The sequence below is a fragment of the Macrosteles quadrilineatus genome, unplaced genomic scaffold (assembly GCF_028750875.1).
Source record: "Macrosteles quadrilineatus isolate MER2022 unplaced genomic scaffold, UCM_ALF_1.0 Scaffold_7__1_contigs__length_78375512, whole genome shotgun sequence".
Lineage (NCBI taxonomy): Eukaryota > Metazoa > Arthropoda > Insecta > Hemiptera > Cicadellidae > Macrosteles > Macrosteles quadrilineatus.
The window spans coordinates 71,333,892-71,350,045 of record NW_026542600.1 but is presented as its reverse complement, the minus strand read 5'-3'; the positions used below and the strand labels follow the sequence as shown (position 1 = coordinate 71,350,045).

General features: G+C 36.9%; 1 protein-coding gene across 1 annotated transcript in view; it reads left to right on the top strand.

The window, feature by feature from the left end:
- LOC128999075 (dynein axonemal heavy chain 3-like) overlaps positions 1 to 16,154 on the top strand; it is a 96,278-nt gene continuing 80,124 nt past the window's right edge. The window contains exons 1-9 of the mRNA XM_054425432.1: positions 1 to 166; positions 2,772 to 2,937; positions 3,969 to 4,073; positions 7,801 to 8,062; positions 10,294 to 10,437; positions 10,593 to 10,712; positions 12,516 to 12,649; positions 14,375 to 14,540; positions 15,204 to 15,358. Coding sequence (XP_054281407.1) covers positions 1 to 166; positions 2,772 to 2,937; positions 3,969 to 4,073; positions 7,801 to 8,062; positions 10,294 to 10,437; positions 10,593 to 10,712; positions 12,516 to 12,649; positions 14,375 to 14,540; positions 15,204 to 15,358 — 1,418 coding nt within the window. The remainder of the gene's footprint in view (positions 167 to 2,771; positions 2,938 to 3,968; positions 4,074 to 7,800; positions 8,063 to 10,293; positions 10,438 to 10,592; positions 10,713 to 12,515; positions 12,650 to 14,374; positions 14,541 to 15,203; positions 15,359 to 16,154) is intronic.

Below are 16,154 nucleotides of genomic sequence, written 5' to 3'. Positions count from 1 at the left end.
ATGGCCCAGGATATGCCAGCTATGGAGGCTTGGTTTGCTGTCCCATGTCCAAACAAGTTTATAGCTGTGAAGCGCAGTGAGTCTTTCCTTAGAGCCTCGCACCAGGCTCTTGAAGGCAACCTATACCAGCTCTTTACCCCTGTTCGAGACTACATGAAAGCGCTCGGTTAGTTCTTTGCTTGTAAGAAGATAAGAAATATGTTCTTTTTTTTCTAGTCACATTATGACACATTCCTTTAATACTTCATGATTTAATAAGAATAAGGATATATGAATAATAAACTATCCCACTCTTGTGTGGACTTTCTTGTAGGGATGGACGGGATTGAATTTTTAGTTCGGGACGGGACGGGACGGGATTTTTATTTCCTTCCCGATTTTCGGGACGGGATTTTTTTCTGTGCATAAAAAGAAAGTACTGTATTGCAGTTACCAAAAAAGACATACGAAATCAATTTTTACCATTTGTGGCAATGATCTATAAAAACAAAAAAATGGGTAACAATTTACAGGTACCTATAGAAACTTGTGACTCGCGGTTCACGGGGTGATCGTCTATATGACTCACGGTCACGGCGCGATCGTCGACATGACTCGCGGTCACGGCGAGATCGTCGGTATGACTCCGCGGTCACGGGGTTATCGTCTGTATGACTCACGGTCACGGCGCGATCGTCGTCATGACTCGCGGTCACGGCGCGATCGTCGGTATGACTCCGCGGTCACGGGGTGATCGTCGGTATGACTCCGCGGTCACGGGGCGATCGTCGGTATGACTCCACGGTCACGGCGCGATTGTCGTCATGACTCGCGGTCACGGGGTGATCGTCTGTATGACTCACGGTCACGGCGCGATCGTCGTCATGACTCGCGGTTACGGCGCGATCGTCGGTATGACTCCGCGGTCACGGCGCGATCGTCGGTATGACTCCGCGGTCACGGGCTTATCGTCGGTATGACTCCACGGTCACGGCGCGATTGTCGTCATGACTCGCGGTCACGGCGCGATCGTCGATATGACTCACGGTCACGGCGCGATCGTCAGCATGACTCGCGGTCACGGGGCGATCGTCGTCATGACCCGCGGTCACGGCACGATCGTCGTCATGACTCGCGGTCACGGGGTTATCGTCGGTATGACCCCACGGTCACGGCGCGATCGTCGTCATGACTCGCGGTCACGGCGCAATCGTGGGTATGACTCGCGGTCACGGCGCGATCGTCGGTATGACTCGCGGTCACAACGTGATCGTCGGTATGACTCGTGGTCACAGCGCGATCGTCGTTATCACTCCGCGGTCACGGCGTGACTGTCGGTATGACTCCGCGGTCACAGCGCGATCGTCGGTATGACTCCGCGGTCACGGCGCGATCGTCGGTATGACTCCGCGGTCACGGGCTTATCGTCGGTATGACTCCACGGTCACGGCGCGATTGTCGTCATGACTCGCGGTCACGGCGCGATCGTCGATATGACTCACGGTCACGGCGCGATCGTCAGCATGACTCGCGGTCACGGGGCGATCGTCGTCATGACCCGCGGTCAAGGCACGATCGTCGTCATGACTCGCGGTCACGGGGTTATCGTCGGTATGACCCCACGGTCACGGCGCGATCGTCGTCATGACTCGTGGTCACGGCGCAATCGTGGGTATGACTCGCGGTCACGGCGCAATCGTGGGTATGACTCGCGGTCACGGCGCGATCGTCGGTATGACTCGCGGTCACAACGTGATCGTCGGTATGACTCGTGGTCACAGCGCGATCGTCGTTATCACTCCGCGGTCACGGCGTGACTGTCGGTATGACTCCGCGGTCACAGCCCGATCATCGTTATGACTCGCGGTCACGGTGCGATCGTCGGTCCAATAATCGCGGCCACGGCGCGATCATCGTTATGACTCCGCGGTCACGGCGTAATCGTCGAAATGACTTCGGGTCCTGCGTTCGCGGACCTATCGCTCGCAATAACGGCGTTATCGGCACTCGCGAAGCGGAAAAATCGCCGACGATCGGACCAAATCCCGTCCCGAAAAATTCCCGAGTTTAATGTAATCCCGTCCCGATAATCGGGAATATTTTTTTCCCGAAAAATTCTTGAAATTTCGGGACCCGTCCATCCCTACTTTCTTGTAAAATTTTATGACAAAAGTATATGGGATGAATTAGTTAATGTATGCGTTGGCATTTGTGATATGCACTTGAAAGTACAATTAGCTTAACTCATGTTTTCTGTACAAATAAACTCATATTCATTAAAAGACATGTTAACAATCTAGAGCTGAAAGACAGTTTGGTAGCTTACGTTATTCACAGCTCAGAAGCCTATGTGATATTCATCCCCCCTAAACAAAACAAAAATCTGTTAGCCTTTAAGATTTTAAAAATTTTTTTTAAATACAATAGAGTCCCGCAAACTCGGCGTAATGTGGACTGGAAGGGTGCCGAGTTTGTGAAATGCCGGGTTATCAGGAACTAGGGTCAAAAATAATAACCATAAAATTTTTAAGGTTATTAACTCCCTCTTTTATTTATATTTATAATACAAGTTAGTATTAAGCTATCAGAGATAGTACGTCAAATCCTTCGTATGAGCTGCGAATGATTTGATTTGAGTCCATGTTTAACTCGGACTCAAAAATCACAAATTTTCTGAGCCAGGTGATGGCCGAGTTGTCCAGACTGCCGGGTTATCGAGTGTTGAGTTTGCGGGATTCTACTGTATATAATTTTTTTTATGTTTAAATAATGTTAGATTATTATTATTTTAGGAGAGGAATTTTCTGGCTTATGTTCAGAGAGTGAGCAACAAAAAATTCAAACATTCATCAGAGAAAAACACAGCTATGAAGAAATGTTTGAAAAGGTTTCTTACCTAAAGATGTATTCAAGAAAAGTGAAGAAAATGGTGTATAAAGAATATTTCACTGTCGTAAGGTCAAGTAGAATGATTTTATAAATGTTGTTTACATACTTAACATGTAATGAATTATTAGCCATTAAATTTTGCATTGAGGTAGGTTTAACAGATTGAGTTCATTACTCTACTAAATCATTGCCAATCAGTCACATAGTTGGGAATTGATGACATTCTAAACGTTAAATTATGGTTACATTATTTAACCCACCATGTCAAGCTTGGGATAACCAATTCCTCGGAATCTATTACTGTTCCTGACTGTCTGTTGCCGTACTTCCACTTGCTTGATGAAAGTTTAGGTCTCATGATGCATGACTACCATATCCATCTTCTTATTTGAAAATGTCATCGCTTCAATATATACCATAGTACTTCCCATATGATTTTACTATCAATGGATTTTATTTTGCAAATAAGGTTTCTGCTTTGTGACTCTTGTTTTCTATATCATGGCTAACAAATCTTATGCTGGGTACTGGAGGGTTCTTACCCCAGCATAGTCTCTGAATTGATGCATTTGTGGGGATTGACTGTAATACTAATTGGTGGCATAACAATATAGGGGAAAAATTTATTTTTTAAAGAAAATAAATAAATAAATTCTAAATTCTAATAAGTATTATAAATAAGCATATTGTTACCAGTCAGCAACCACGTGCTATTTACAATATCTGTGACCATTGTCCTATTTTGGTTCTTTAAAATCTAACATTCTGGTTTGTGGTGTCGAGTGAGTCCACTTGATAATAACAAGTTTAAGTACCTCAGTCAAATAGTCCAACAATTATTCCAATTTATCAGTGGATTACATGTTTTGTTGCACAGACAAAATTTCTAAGCATATTAATCATTATCTAAATTAATCATTAATTTTTTTTTCTGAGTTTAAAAGCTCCACACAGACTCATGATTGATTAAGGAACTTGTCTGATCCATTTCAAGTTCTACTGTCTAAATCAGCCTGACTAGGATAATCAGAGTTCTACAATAATCACTTCATCCATGTCTACCTATATCGAATAATTATAATCAAAATTTACTTTTTCAGGCTATCACAAAGTGATGTGATTACTTATCTAAACAAAGTAGCAAATGGATTTATGTCCCAAATACTGCAAGAGATTTCTGCCCAACAGATAAATGAAAATAAAAAGTAAGTTTAACTCCTAAAAATGTGTTGGAAGTTGGAACGTTGGAACCTAAAATGCAGTAGCTATTAGACTTATTTTATCCCTAAATTAAAAAAGCCTCATGGTGGTGAGCATGAAAATTAAAAGGAATAAATACATCTTAAACGTTGAAAAAGTTTAGCTCTAGTGTATGTTAGTTTGTTGCGTTTTCATTAGATGTTTGGTAATTTGTGAGTTGGTTGGCTTCCATACAGAGGGGTGCAAAAATACAGTTGTGGTTGGTTGGTAGTACAATGGTTGTCATCAAATTAAAGTCTCCTACGAGCTACCGATGTTTCCCACAGAAACCTATTCGCAGAGCACGATTCATACTTGACTAAAAACTTCAAACTTCATCACATCACAAACTAGGATGAACTACTTACCGCTATTATGAACTAGCTACTGCTTCTATGATGAGCCTAGGGCTATGTTCCAGCTAAAAAAAGTAGTTGATGAAGTAAAGTGCATGACACAGGTTTCAGAATTAGCAACAAGAGCTTAATGGAGGCCCTTATTTACAGACATACAGACAGTCCTCATAATTACCTTTTCAAGTTCTTCATTACTGTGCATGTAAAAAAGACTACTTTTCCATTTCCATCAGCAACTGGGACGGGTGGCGTCGTCCTGTAATCCAGCTAATAGGAGGTTATGAATTGTGGATATTTATAGGCATGCACTGTGGATGCGATACTCCCTGGTGTGGATTAACGTCCACACGAATGAGTACTATGACTATCCACAGTACTATCCTGAAAATTAGACCCATTTCAATTTGTATATACCAAGGCAAAAATGTGGTTTGGATTCCTCTATAAGCTGTAGGCCCCTTAGTTCCCATTAGCTGTATGGGCTATTAATTAACAGCTGTGTCTAAGGAATAAGTCGGCCTTAGTCACTAACAAGACTACAAAATCGCGCTACTCATCCTACACTCATCTCCGTTCATACTTGGCTTAAAATACCTACTTTGTATGGTTGCCATTTCATTGAAAAGTATTAAAGTATTAAAGCATTTTTGTTGTTGTTTGTAAAATAAAAAATAAAACCTAACTTATAATAATCATTTTGTTATTGAACACCTACTTTTGCACTCCTCTGTAAAGTAGTATGCATCATAATTTGTTTCACCTTGCCATTATTCACCTTGAAATGAGTATTGAGTATGATTTTATTTGTCAAAGTAATTTACTGTTTACATAGATTGTCAAGTAAAAAAAGAAGCAAATAATTTATTAATTGACAGTATAAAATACAAATATTCTTTCTTGCATAGCCCATCAGTGAAGTTACTCTGATTCATAAGTAGCTAATAATATGACTAAACTTTAATAATAGTAAATGTTTATTCAAGTAAACCTTCTGTTATGATACAACACTATAATACACTAAGTAGAATCTGAAATATTCATCAAACAAAACATTTTTAATTTAAAGAAACCGATTTTTAGAAAGAAACATCACTCTTTGTAATACTAAAACAATTACGAGTATAATTAAGCTTGAGTTAACTTAAGGGTTCACTATAGTGATCTTCACCATACAGAGTCCACCATACCATAGAGTACCATAGAGTACCATAGAGTACCATAGAGTACCATAGAGTAGTTACTTATGCATACTATGCAGACGGCACTCGAGGAGACCAATTACGGAGGCAAGCTTTCGGGAAGGTGCCAGTGCCGGTGGTGAAGTGCGGTTCTTGGTTTCAAAGATTCAAAACTTAAAAAAGATTTCCTTAAAAAAACCTTTTAGTTAAGTTTCTTTCGGACACATTTAGTTTAAGTTCTGTTGTAGAGACCGTTTTTGTTTTCACATTTTTGTATTTTACATCTCCCCGATATTAATTTTGTGGTTGTTAGTAGAGTTGTGTGGTGTAGGTAATCTTGTGATATGGTTTTAAACTATTCTGGTTGTCAGTATTTCTTTGGATTACTGGAAATGTGTGATGGGGGGGCCCAGAGAATTGGACCTTTTACCCAGACCAGGAAGACAGTCCAAGCCAGCTTTGATTACACTTATTTAACTAACACACTTAAATACCCTAATTTTGATTGACACCTTCCAAACTAATATATAAATATATATAAGAAAAACCTGATTGAAGCAAGAATTGGTTGAATTGTAACTGGTAGATGAACTAAGCAACCCCTCTTACCGGCAACTTAATCTCTTGGAACATGTGGCTTCGAAACATGAAAAGGATTGTTTGATTCCGTTAGGCGGAATCAAACTTGATAGTTATTTACTACATTTTCCAGCGTACCTGCGAAGCCAGTGGCTTCCCCCCCCTGAGATTTACTTCTAGCCTAACATATTTTTATATTTTACTTAAAACTAATAAGTTAACTTAGCTTGATTATTGATCATTCTGTACGAAGTTTGAAGACTCGAAGTTTGTAAAATCACGGCAGCGGGCAGACAGGGGCGAGAGAAGAGGCGAGCCGGCTGAGCTTAGAAAAAAATTGGTCCAAGAAAAAGGACCGGTTGAACGGCATGCTAGCGCCTTACGCCATGAAGCTGTGGCGCTTGCGTCACAGTTGGGAACTTCTATTATGGTTTTGCCTTGGATGCCATATGTTTCCTCCATTCTCATTGAAACTTGACACAACATGTTAAATATTTATTTGCATTAATATGAAGTTTTCTTTTATGTAAATTAATTTACAACTACAATAGACCCTCTCTTAACCAACCTCGCATTAACCGATTAATCGGATTATCCGCCCTCAATCTTAAAATATTACAGTTTGTTTTAATCAACCTTGCTTTAAGAGCAGTTTGGTTTAACCACCGCTTTCTAGGAAGCTTGGCATTTCCGCTCCCATGCTCGGCAATGGGAACCATATGCTTATCTCTACAGGATGTGACTAAGAAAAAGTTATTTTGTATTTATCTAAAAAAATATTGCATATTGCCAGTTCGTCATCATCATTCGTAGCGCGAGCACATCTGATTTGTTATCTGTGCGGCAAATTTATAAAATCGTAAAGTGCGTTACGATTTTGATAACTGATTGATTATCTTATCGCTAGAGTAATCAAACAACATAACTTGCAGGGAGGGCAGGGAAGGAGGGTTAATGACTCCAAGGTCAAGATTGGTTTTGTGACTCGAGCCTCCAGTTAGAGGCTATAAATAAACATCCTGTCTCATAACAAAGTGATTGCTTGTATATTTAATTTCCACAAAAAAACTCTGTACTGTATTTCGATAGATTTGGAAAGCATCAATATAATATTACAGTACTAAAGTTATTAAAATAAGATTTTTTGTTGACTCTTACCTACAACTATAATTTATTCCATTGAAAGTAAAGTATTTGACTTAACCGGGTTTTGTGTTTATTTGTGACTTTTCTATCAATGTGAAAAAAGGAGATAAGTGTAGTTTATTTTATAAATAATGCAAGAACAACTTCAAAATAATGATTATATAATACCAAATGAATAGAACTTCATTATGTCATGTTTTTAAGGATTGCCTGTTTTAACCGACCTTTTGAATTATCCGACCTAGGTCCGGTCCCATTAGGGTCGGTTAAGAGGGTGTCTACTGTATACATTCTACAGCTAGTCTGACAATGGAAATGGACAGTTTGTAGAGTATCATCAGAAGTGTTCTTTACATATGTTCATTTGTTACATTGTTTAGTGTAAAAAGATTGTAGGAAATAAATTGTATTCTTATAATTGTTTTGTTGGCTAGAATCTGCAGTGAGTTTGAAATGGTAGCTGAGCGAACCCTCCACATGCCTGTTAAGACCAAGGAGCTTGTAGCGATGGGTTCCTACATCAAGTATTGTCGTACGACCTTCATGGATAAGGTCAAGAGCCGGATCCTGGGATCCATCCAGCTAGCAATCCGTCTCATGGACTTCACCAGTCTAAGTGAAGAGCAGCTACACCTCAACGCAAGGGTCATCAATTGGCTCAACAAGATCAAGCCTATATTTCAGGAGTACAATGACGTAAGAGAAGCTTAACCTTTTAACTATACTTTGTTCACAATATTTATGCGGTTTTAGGGGAAGAAATCTACCCCCTCCACTTGACCCTTACCTTTAAAATAATAACTCAACAGCTGATTAAGCAACATACATTAAAACCAAACGTGGTGGGGAAACTCCCCTTGTTAAATCCGCCTAAATATTGTGAAGGAAGTATAATTAATTTATTTTATAAGAACTGAACTAGGTTAAGTTCATGAGTATCTTTGGGAGTGCTGTGGACTTATAGTGTCCGCGAGAGTAAAGAAGTCTCCTGAGCTCCAGCTTATTCGTAATTAAAAGGTGTTACACTTGATCGTTTCACGCGACAATCAGAACTGTCTTTCACTTTGCTCTGCTAGTTTTTATTTTGTGTATGTAATTGTATACGTAATGCAATTTTTATAACGTAGTGCAAAAATAAAATAAATTTACAAAAATAAAGTTTTGTAATTTTGCAGAACAAAAACTTTGTTAAAAAGTAAAATTTTGAAAGTCAAACCATGTAATTTTTACAGTAGTCTTTTAAAATTATTCCTCCATTTTACATGAGTTTACAACGAATTTTAAAGTAGGCCTATATTTAAATATATTATACACATTATTTCACAAAATTAAGAGTTTTATTCATAATTAGTTCCCTAAAAAATGAAATATTGAATCAAATAAGTTATTAATTAAAGAGACCTAATTAGTAGTGCTAACATTTCTGAACGATGTTACACATCGTTCCATCGATGTCTACACTTTGCCAACATTTCTGGAACGTTAAATTATTGACCATACAAGTTTCGTCCAGATAGAAAATTTTCTTTTTTTGTTCCCTTAGCTTTTTTATTTCTCGCAAATACTAAACCTCCAATTGACAATGTCATGTCTTTCAATCAAACATTTTCTTTTGGAACCACATTTCCTCCACTTAGACTCCATATAGCCTATTTCAAGAGACACGGAAGTGCCCATTGGCTCCATTTAAAATTAATTCTTGCTCTCAAAACAGGTAATTGTTTTTTACACAAAGGGATATTTTTTTGTTTTTGTAAAAAACTATATTTACGATTACAGGCCTATGAAAACTATCTATTTTTGTATATTATAGTGGTTAGCCTTCTTGCATTTTTTTAGTTTTTTCCCGGGTGTACACATTTTTTCATCCGGAGTTTGTTTGCCGGCCTCTAATAGCTTTTTCTGACACTTAATAATAGTTTGCGGCACGTTCTGTTGCTTTTTCTATTGGGACTAATAACTTGTTGTCTTTACATTAATTGTCACAACACTCAATCACCTATCTAATTAAATCCCTCTCTCCACTTTGCTTAGTCAGTAGTCACACCATGTCTCCTAAATCCATAGCTGCAAGGAATGTCCAACACAAAACAAAATTCACTTCACGAACACTCGAGACTGCATTGAATCAAATGACGTGACCACATGATGATCATCCACTTACCAAAACTAAGATAGGAGTAATTATTTACAACAGTTGTTTTTCGGACATATCTAGGCAAGGTGCCGATGCATGCTTAGCGCCTGCAAATAGTGCGTGATAACCTCCAAACATAGCTGTGTATCGCTCTAGGTCAAGGGACTTTTTGTCCCTCGCAGATAGTACTTATATGTTATATGTTTGGTTAGCTGGTTCCATTTGGCTCACATTCCCTTTTATTTAACAAATTATGCATTCACAGATAAACTAAAAAGGCAATTTTTCAAAATTATGAATTGCAATAATATCCATCTTTGAGGCTTTTTCTAACTCGTAAAAGGCAAAAAGAGTCAGCCAAAAGACCATTATGCTCATAAAATGACTTCTCTTTCAATGCTTTTTCATCAATCCATGCATGTAGAAGGCATAGTGCATCATTTGTGCAATAGTTGTGAGTCATTTAGTCAATGTGACATGTTCCCCTTAATTTGTTCATAGACTCTTTGAGGCAAATGTAACTCATTAGGTTATACACAAATGATAGTTTAATAACAAGTAGTCTAGCAGTCTAACCCAACCAAACAGCAGTTACGTCTAGTGAACATAGATATTTGAAAATCATAAGGTGCTAAGCACCTAACATTTTACAGCCATCTTTTCAATGAATTTCAAATGATACATAGAAAAATTAACAGGACTTTATAGATTTTTTGTATAAATAGTTATACGTAACTCATTTTGGGAATGAAAAAGTTAATTTCTTTTCTATTTGACGACACTATTTCAGCTGTTTGAGAACACAAAATATGAGTTGGAGGAAAGGCTACAGAGGAGTACGGAGAAGCTCAATAAGGAGTTGGAAGATGTTGGGCCATCTCTTACTTCTCTCAGCAATATGGACGATGTCAACAAGATTGCTGAGTATGTCCAGGTAAAATGTCATTACTTGTTATGTAGTAAATAATAATCTTTATTGCTATTGAACAGTACAAGTATTGCATTACAGTACATGTTGAATATAGAAAAGATAAGCTATAAACTTGAACTATCAACGTAAGCCTAAACTTATTTATTTTTGTCTATTAGTTTATTCAAAAGTTCTTGAGGAGGCTGGAACAGTTTGACGGAGTCGTTAGCTGGATCAACAATGAAGAAGTCTTGTTCAAGTTTCCAATATCTACATATCCTGAGTTGGATGAACTGAAGGTAACTGTACTGATTATGTAATGACAATTGGTTGTTGAAGTTTGATTTGTGTGGAGAATAAGTTGAGAAAAATGTTCTGTCACATTTTGCTAAACTGTTAGAAAAAAAAATAGCCTCAAGAGAAAGTAGCTCAAAAGTAAACCCAGGATTATGTAGTTGATTGATAACATAATATAACATAATAACATTTATAACATAATATAACATAATATAACATAAAATAATGTGATTGTAATTATATAAAATAAGATTTTATGAAAGCTTTGTAATTTATAATTTTCAGGAACAGTTTACAATTATATTTCCAACACTATAATCTAAATGGCTACTTCTGACATAGAAATCCTACAAATAAATCCTGTATATTTTATAAATCTGATCTCCGTAAATTCATTAAACCACAAAATCATATATATATATTACATACTTTTGCAATTTATGGAAAAAAGGAAAATTTCCCATTATACCTGAGTTAATACCACCAGTTGGAAAATATACGGTAAACCCTCATTTAAGTGGAATAATTTACAAAGTCAACTGAATTAATAAAAGTTCGGATTAAACTAAATAAACTCATTATAAAGAAAGGCAGTCATATTTCACAACGGTTGGATAACGGTTGGCATATAATTAATCAAGTTTTACAGAAATAGCTTTAATATAATATCCTAAATTTAAAATACCCCCTTCCCAGCAAACCTGTAGAATAAGCGAATTTTTCATTTGCTTAATTGGATTTTCATTCAAGTATTTGCAAAAAAATGTCAGATTTGTTCCCTATTGAAATAACATTAGGTTTAATGATATTATTGTAATTGGAACAAAATCAGTAACTGTAGTGTGTACATATACACAGTGGTAACTAGACGAAAAATTAATTGGTAATCCTGTAGCAGTGGCACTCTAGCTATAGTGTAACATTCTGGCCTGGAGTGTTTACAAAAACGTTTTATTACTATTACCATAGAACTAATCAGAAAACAGAAACTGTAAATTTATTTTATTTTGAGCAAACACATCCAAAACTTCATCAACAAAATGTGCTCATTTCTTTGCCTTGATTCTGTTCCTGTGCAAACTTGAACAAACAAAGACTGGACAGTCAAGCTTCTTCCATTGTACTAGGTAACCAGGTTTTTACAATGATCTCTCAACAGTACATGTTTTGAGAAATTCACATAGGTACATTTTACATATCTTGTAACTTGAACAGAAGCCATAACCACTACTTATTATTGGGCAATTTGTACTGCTATACAGTAAACAAGGCATAAGTCTAAAGGATGAAGGGGGAGAGGGGCGAGTCCATAAATAGAATCGAGGCAAGGCGTAAGAGAGGGGGGAATTCATGAGTCAACCAACCTCAACATCCTCTTCTTTGCTGGGCGTTAGGCGTGTATTACGAGCATACTTGTGTATTATTGAACTTAAATGTTTTTTAGTGCACAATCTAAAAACAATATTAACCTGAGATCAAAGGGGGAGCCCGAGCCCCCTCTTGCCCATATGTGTGGACGGCCATGGTAATAGCTTATTCCCTACATGGGAAGTTTGCTAAAACACAGTAAACTGCTGAAGCACTTTAAATTGTGCAACATAACTAGACAACAATGACAGATTCAGATTCCTAACTAAGCTGTTTCAAACCCTTACAAAAATCTGTCAAAAGGCTGAAGGGAAGTCCATATTAATGGGACCCGATTTAATGAGGGCTTACTGTATATATATCACTTAAGAGTCAAGGGGAACCGAAAAAAGTATTATTGTCTCATGATTGTTTAACGCTGCTTTAACTTTTTGCAGAGTATTGTACATCCATTTGCCAAGCTAATTTTTACATGTAGCAAATGGCTACGCACACATAAAATCTGGATGGATGGAGCTTTTGATGAGCTTTTTCTAGAAGCTGTTGAAGAGCAAGTTTCATTTTTCTTCCAGTAAGTAAAACTTGTTCCTTTTACTGATAACATTTTTGGAAGTTATGAGTTTAATTTTATTTGGTTCCGTCTGATTTGCATCTGTCTTCTAGGTCTCGTATATTTATATGTATATTACTCTGTGAGGGTTTAGGCATTTCTCTTAACTATAAGAGTGAATTTAGAATTTCACTTGTCATTGCCATACAGTAAAGTATGTATGGATTTGGTACCAGTGGCCACAGCAGTAAGTAATTAAGTATACAGTAAAGTATATAAACTGACAAAAGTCTATGTTGATACTCATACCCGACTTGTCTGCAAAGATCATGCGATCAAAAAATTATGGCTTTTGCCGCAATCGCAAATGACGACGACGACATTTCTGTGACTGCGGTCAATGATGATGTCTACACAACTGCAGGAGATGGTCGGAAATTTGCCGCGATTGTGGGAGGCGATGATGTCTCCAAAATTGCCAAAGATGATCACGATGTTACCTTGAGTTCAGCTTGATTAAAAATCTCAGGCATAGGCCTACCTTTAGTTATAATAATAAATTCTTGGCTATGGTAACATTGGCTAATGAGTTCTGGGGAAATGCCACAGTTTAAATTAATATTTAAAATGCAAAAGAGAATTAAAAGAGTTATCACATAAGTTAGTCCAAGAACATCTTGTAGAAATTTGTTTAAAAGAATGAAGATTTTACCGTAGCCGTCTTTGTATATATTCAACACGTTAATCTTTGTCAAAAAACATTATGCTATTTTTGAAAAAAAAGAACTAACTCCCAATACAGCTTTAGGCCCATGAGCTCTGTGTTGCAATACCCCATACATAAATCTGCTGCTTATGAAAGAGAATTTTTTATGGGTCTCAAACTATATAGTAAGCTTCTTTTGTCACTGATAGAGGTGGAATCATCTGGTTACACTTACTATCTTACCTGTTAGACAATTGTTTTTACAGCATTGATGCATTTTTATTTTATCAGTCTGATTGTAGTAGACATAACTTCTTGGCATTGATATAACTTAGCAAATTGTGCTTATAACTTTTTTAGATAACTTAACTTATTTTATACTTGTTGCTTTTATTCTATACTAGATGTAAGTACACAATGTATCTTTTGAAAATTTACCTGCCTGCGTGCAGAAGCACACCTTAGGCATTATGTGATGTATTTCAATAAATAAATAAATATGGTAAAATTGTTAAAAAATGGTACTGGTTTTGGGAACTGATCAATTTTGATATCAACAGATCTCTAGTTAAATTACCTAAAATAACTTATGATAAAAACAAATTTCAAAGCTTTTTTACCTACTACACTCACTCTAATGTAAAAAAAAAATAATACAAAAAACTATTGATTACTTGTACTTTATTAACTCTCATAAACAGCTGTATCTTGTAAGCCTGAATATTGATAAGTATAGCATCTATTCTAAATTTAACTATACCTACCTCTATTGAATGGGTCAGGTACCTAAGTTTAGTTAACCAATAATAATTTAACAATGCATAGAACTGTACTAATTCTTCACAATAATAATTATCACTAACTACAGTAAGAACCGCAAAATCAGATCGAGATTCAACTACAATTTTAGTATCGAAAATTGTATTGGCGCTTCTTGTCTGACACACTGTAAAATAATATGTTTTTCTGTAAATTTTTGTGAGAGAGAATTGTTAGAGCGCTTGGTCAAAAATTTCAACATACAAAACTGACAATTGCAGGGATTTGACCAGCACTCAGAAGACATACAAGACAAAGTGCAAGCAGCAAGCCACGGACAATTATCCTCGGAGGTTCAAAGGCACAGTGGACGATCCTGACGTCAATAACTGGCCAGCCCCTCTCAAACTGTGCTCCCAAACACTGAACCACATCAATGAATTTAAGGTAAGTACTGTCTAGGATAATGTTTAAATGTCAAAATAATGTTGAACAATGTTTACACATTTACTGTATATAATCTAACTGAAAAAAAACTATCGGGAGCAAGATGATCTTGTGGTAAAACACAATTTCCAAGCTTAAGTTTAGCATATAAATCTGAAAAATTATTTTGAAATATAATAGGACTTTCTTAGCCTCTGTAAATTAAAAACATGGATACTGAAGGTATACAGTGTAACACAATTAAGCAAGAAAACTATTACTCATAAAAATAAAATAACATAATTGTAAAAATTCATGAAAAGATTATTGACAAATCTAAATCCATGGTATTAAGCCATTGTAGTCCTACCTCACTTGTCTTTTGGAAATCAAACAATAAACCTAAAAAATCTGTATATAGTACTGGTACTCCTTGAATATATGTACTGAACAGTTTGAGAGGGGATGATATTTTTAGTGTCCGAAAAAACAGTCCTTTTACTAATATAGTAAGTACCGGTACTCCTGGGTGGTACTAAACAGATAACAAATTTAGTAGCTGGTGAGTCACATATGTGATACCTTAGCTATCTATGTGCCATACAACTGTTTAAACTGATTATACCTACAAATTTGAATTACTTTGGTCTATTTGAAAATCATGAATACTAAAACTTGTTACAGCAAAATTTACGATTGATCGGAATCGTTTGTAACTCAGCTCTTAGAAAACGACATTGGGAAGATTTATCAGAAATAGCTGGTTTTGATGTAACACCTGATGCTGGAACTACCTTGCGCAAATTCATCGGCTACCATCTTGAGCATCTTCTTGATCCGTAAGTAAAGTAGTTAGTAGCTAGTAGTTAGTAGGTAGTTATTGAGTCGGTGGCTCAGTCGGTAGCGTCGCGGACTTCGGGCCCAAGGCAGCGATGTCGTGGGTTCGGATCCTGGTCACTGCCACTAAAATTTATCAGTACAGTTCACCTTTGTACTGTACCGGCTCACTCCTTGCTTTGCTGTAAACGTTCCACGCACGGGCAGTTAGTCTATGTGGACAGGCAAATGCAAGGTTAAAAGAGGCCGCCAACCTCTTTAAAAAAAAGCTATCAGGCCTAATTTATTTGGCAATTTGGAAAAAACTTATTTTCTTGTTTAATGTAAGTCTCGCTAAAGTTCTTAATGTAAGATAAAACCTGAAGTTGAGCTGATACATGGCAGGGTTTGATAAAAATGTTCATGTCAGGACCTTGACATTATGTCATGATTTCAATAGATAACCGATATAGACAGTTTCACGACTCACTTAGCTTGTACAAACACCATCTCCAGTATGGGGGGCACAGGTGGTCTAGTGGTTTGAGCACAAGACTTCAGTCACGCCTAATACAATACTATATAAATGGACGTTAATATGATGATTAATTTGTATTTTTAATCATCAAAATACAATTAGTATTGTGCAATCGTGATTTGTTAAGTCAGTGTTTCCCAACCAGTGTGCCAGTAGGCCTCTGTAGGTGTGCCGCGAAATGTTAAGTAGTTAAACATTTTTTGATCAAGAAAGAAACTTTTAATAAACATACGTCAAGCACAAGTTTCCCACTAGAACTGAAAATAGGGTTTATTTAATAT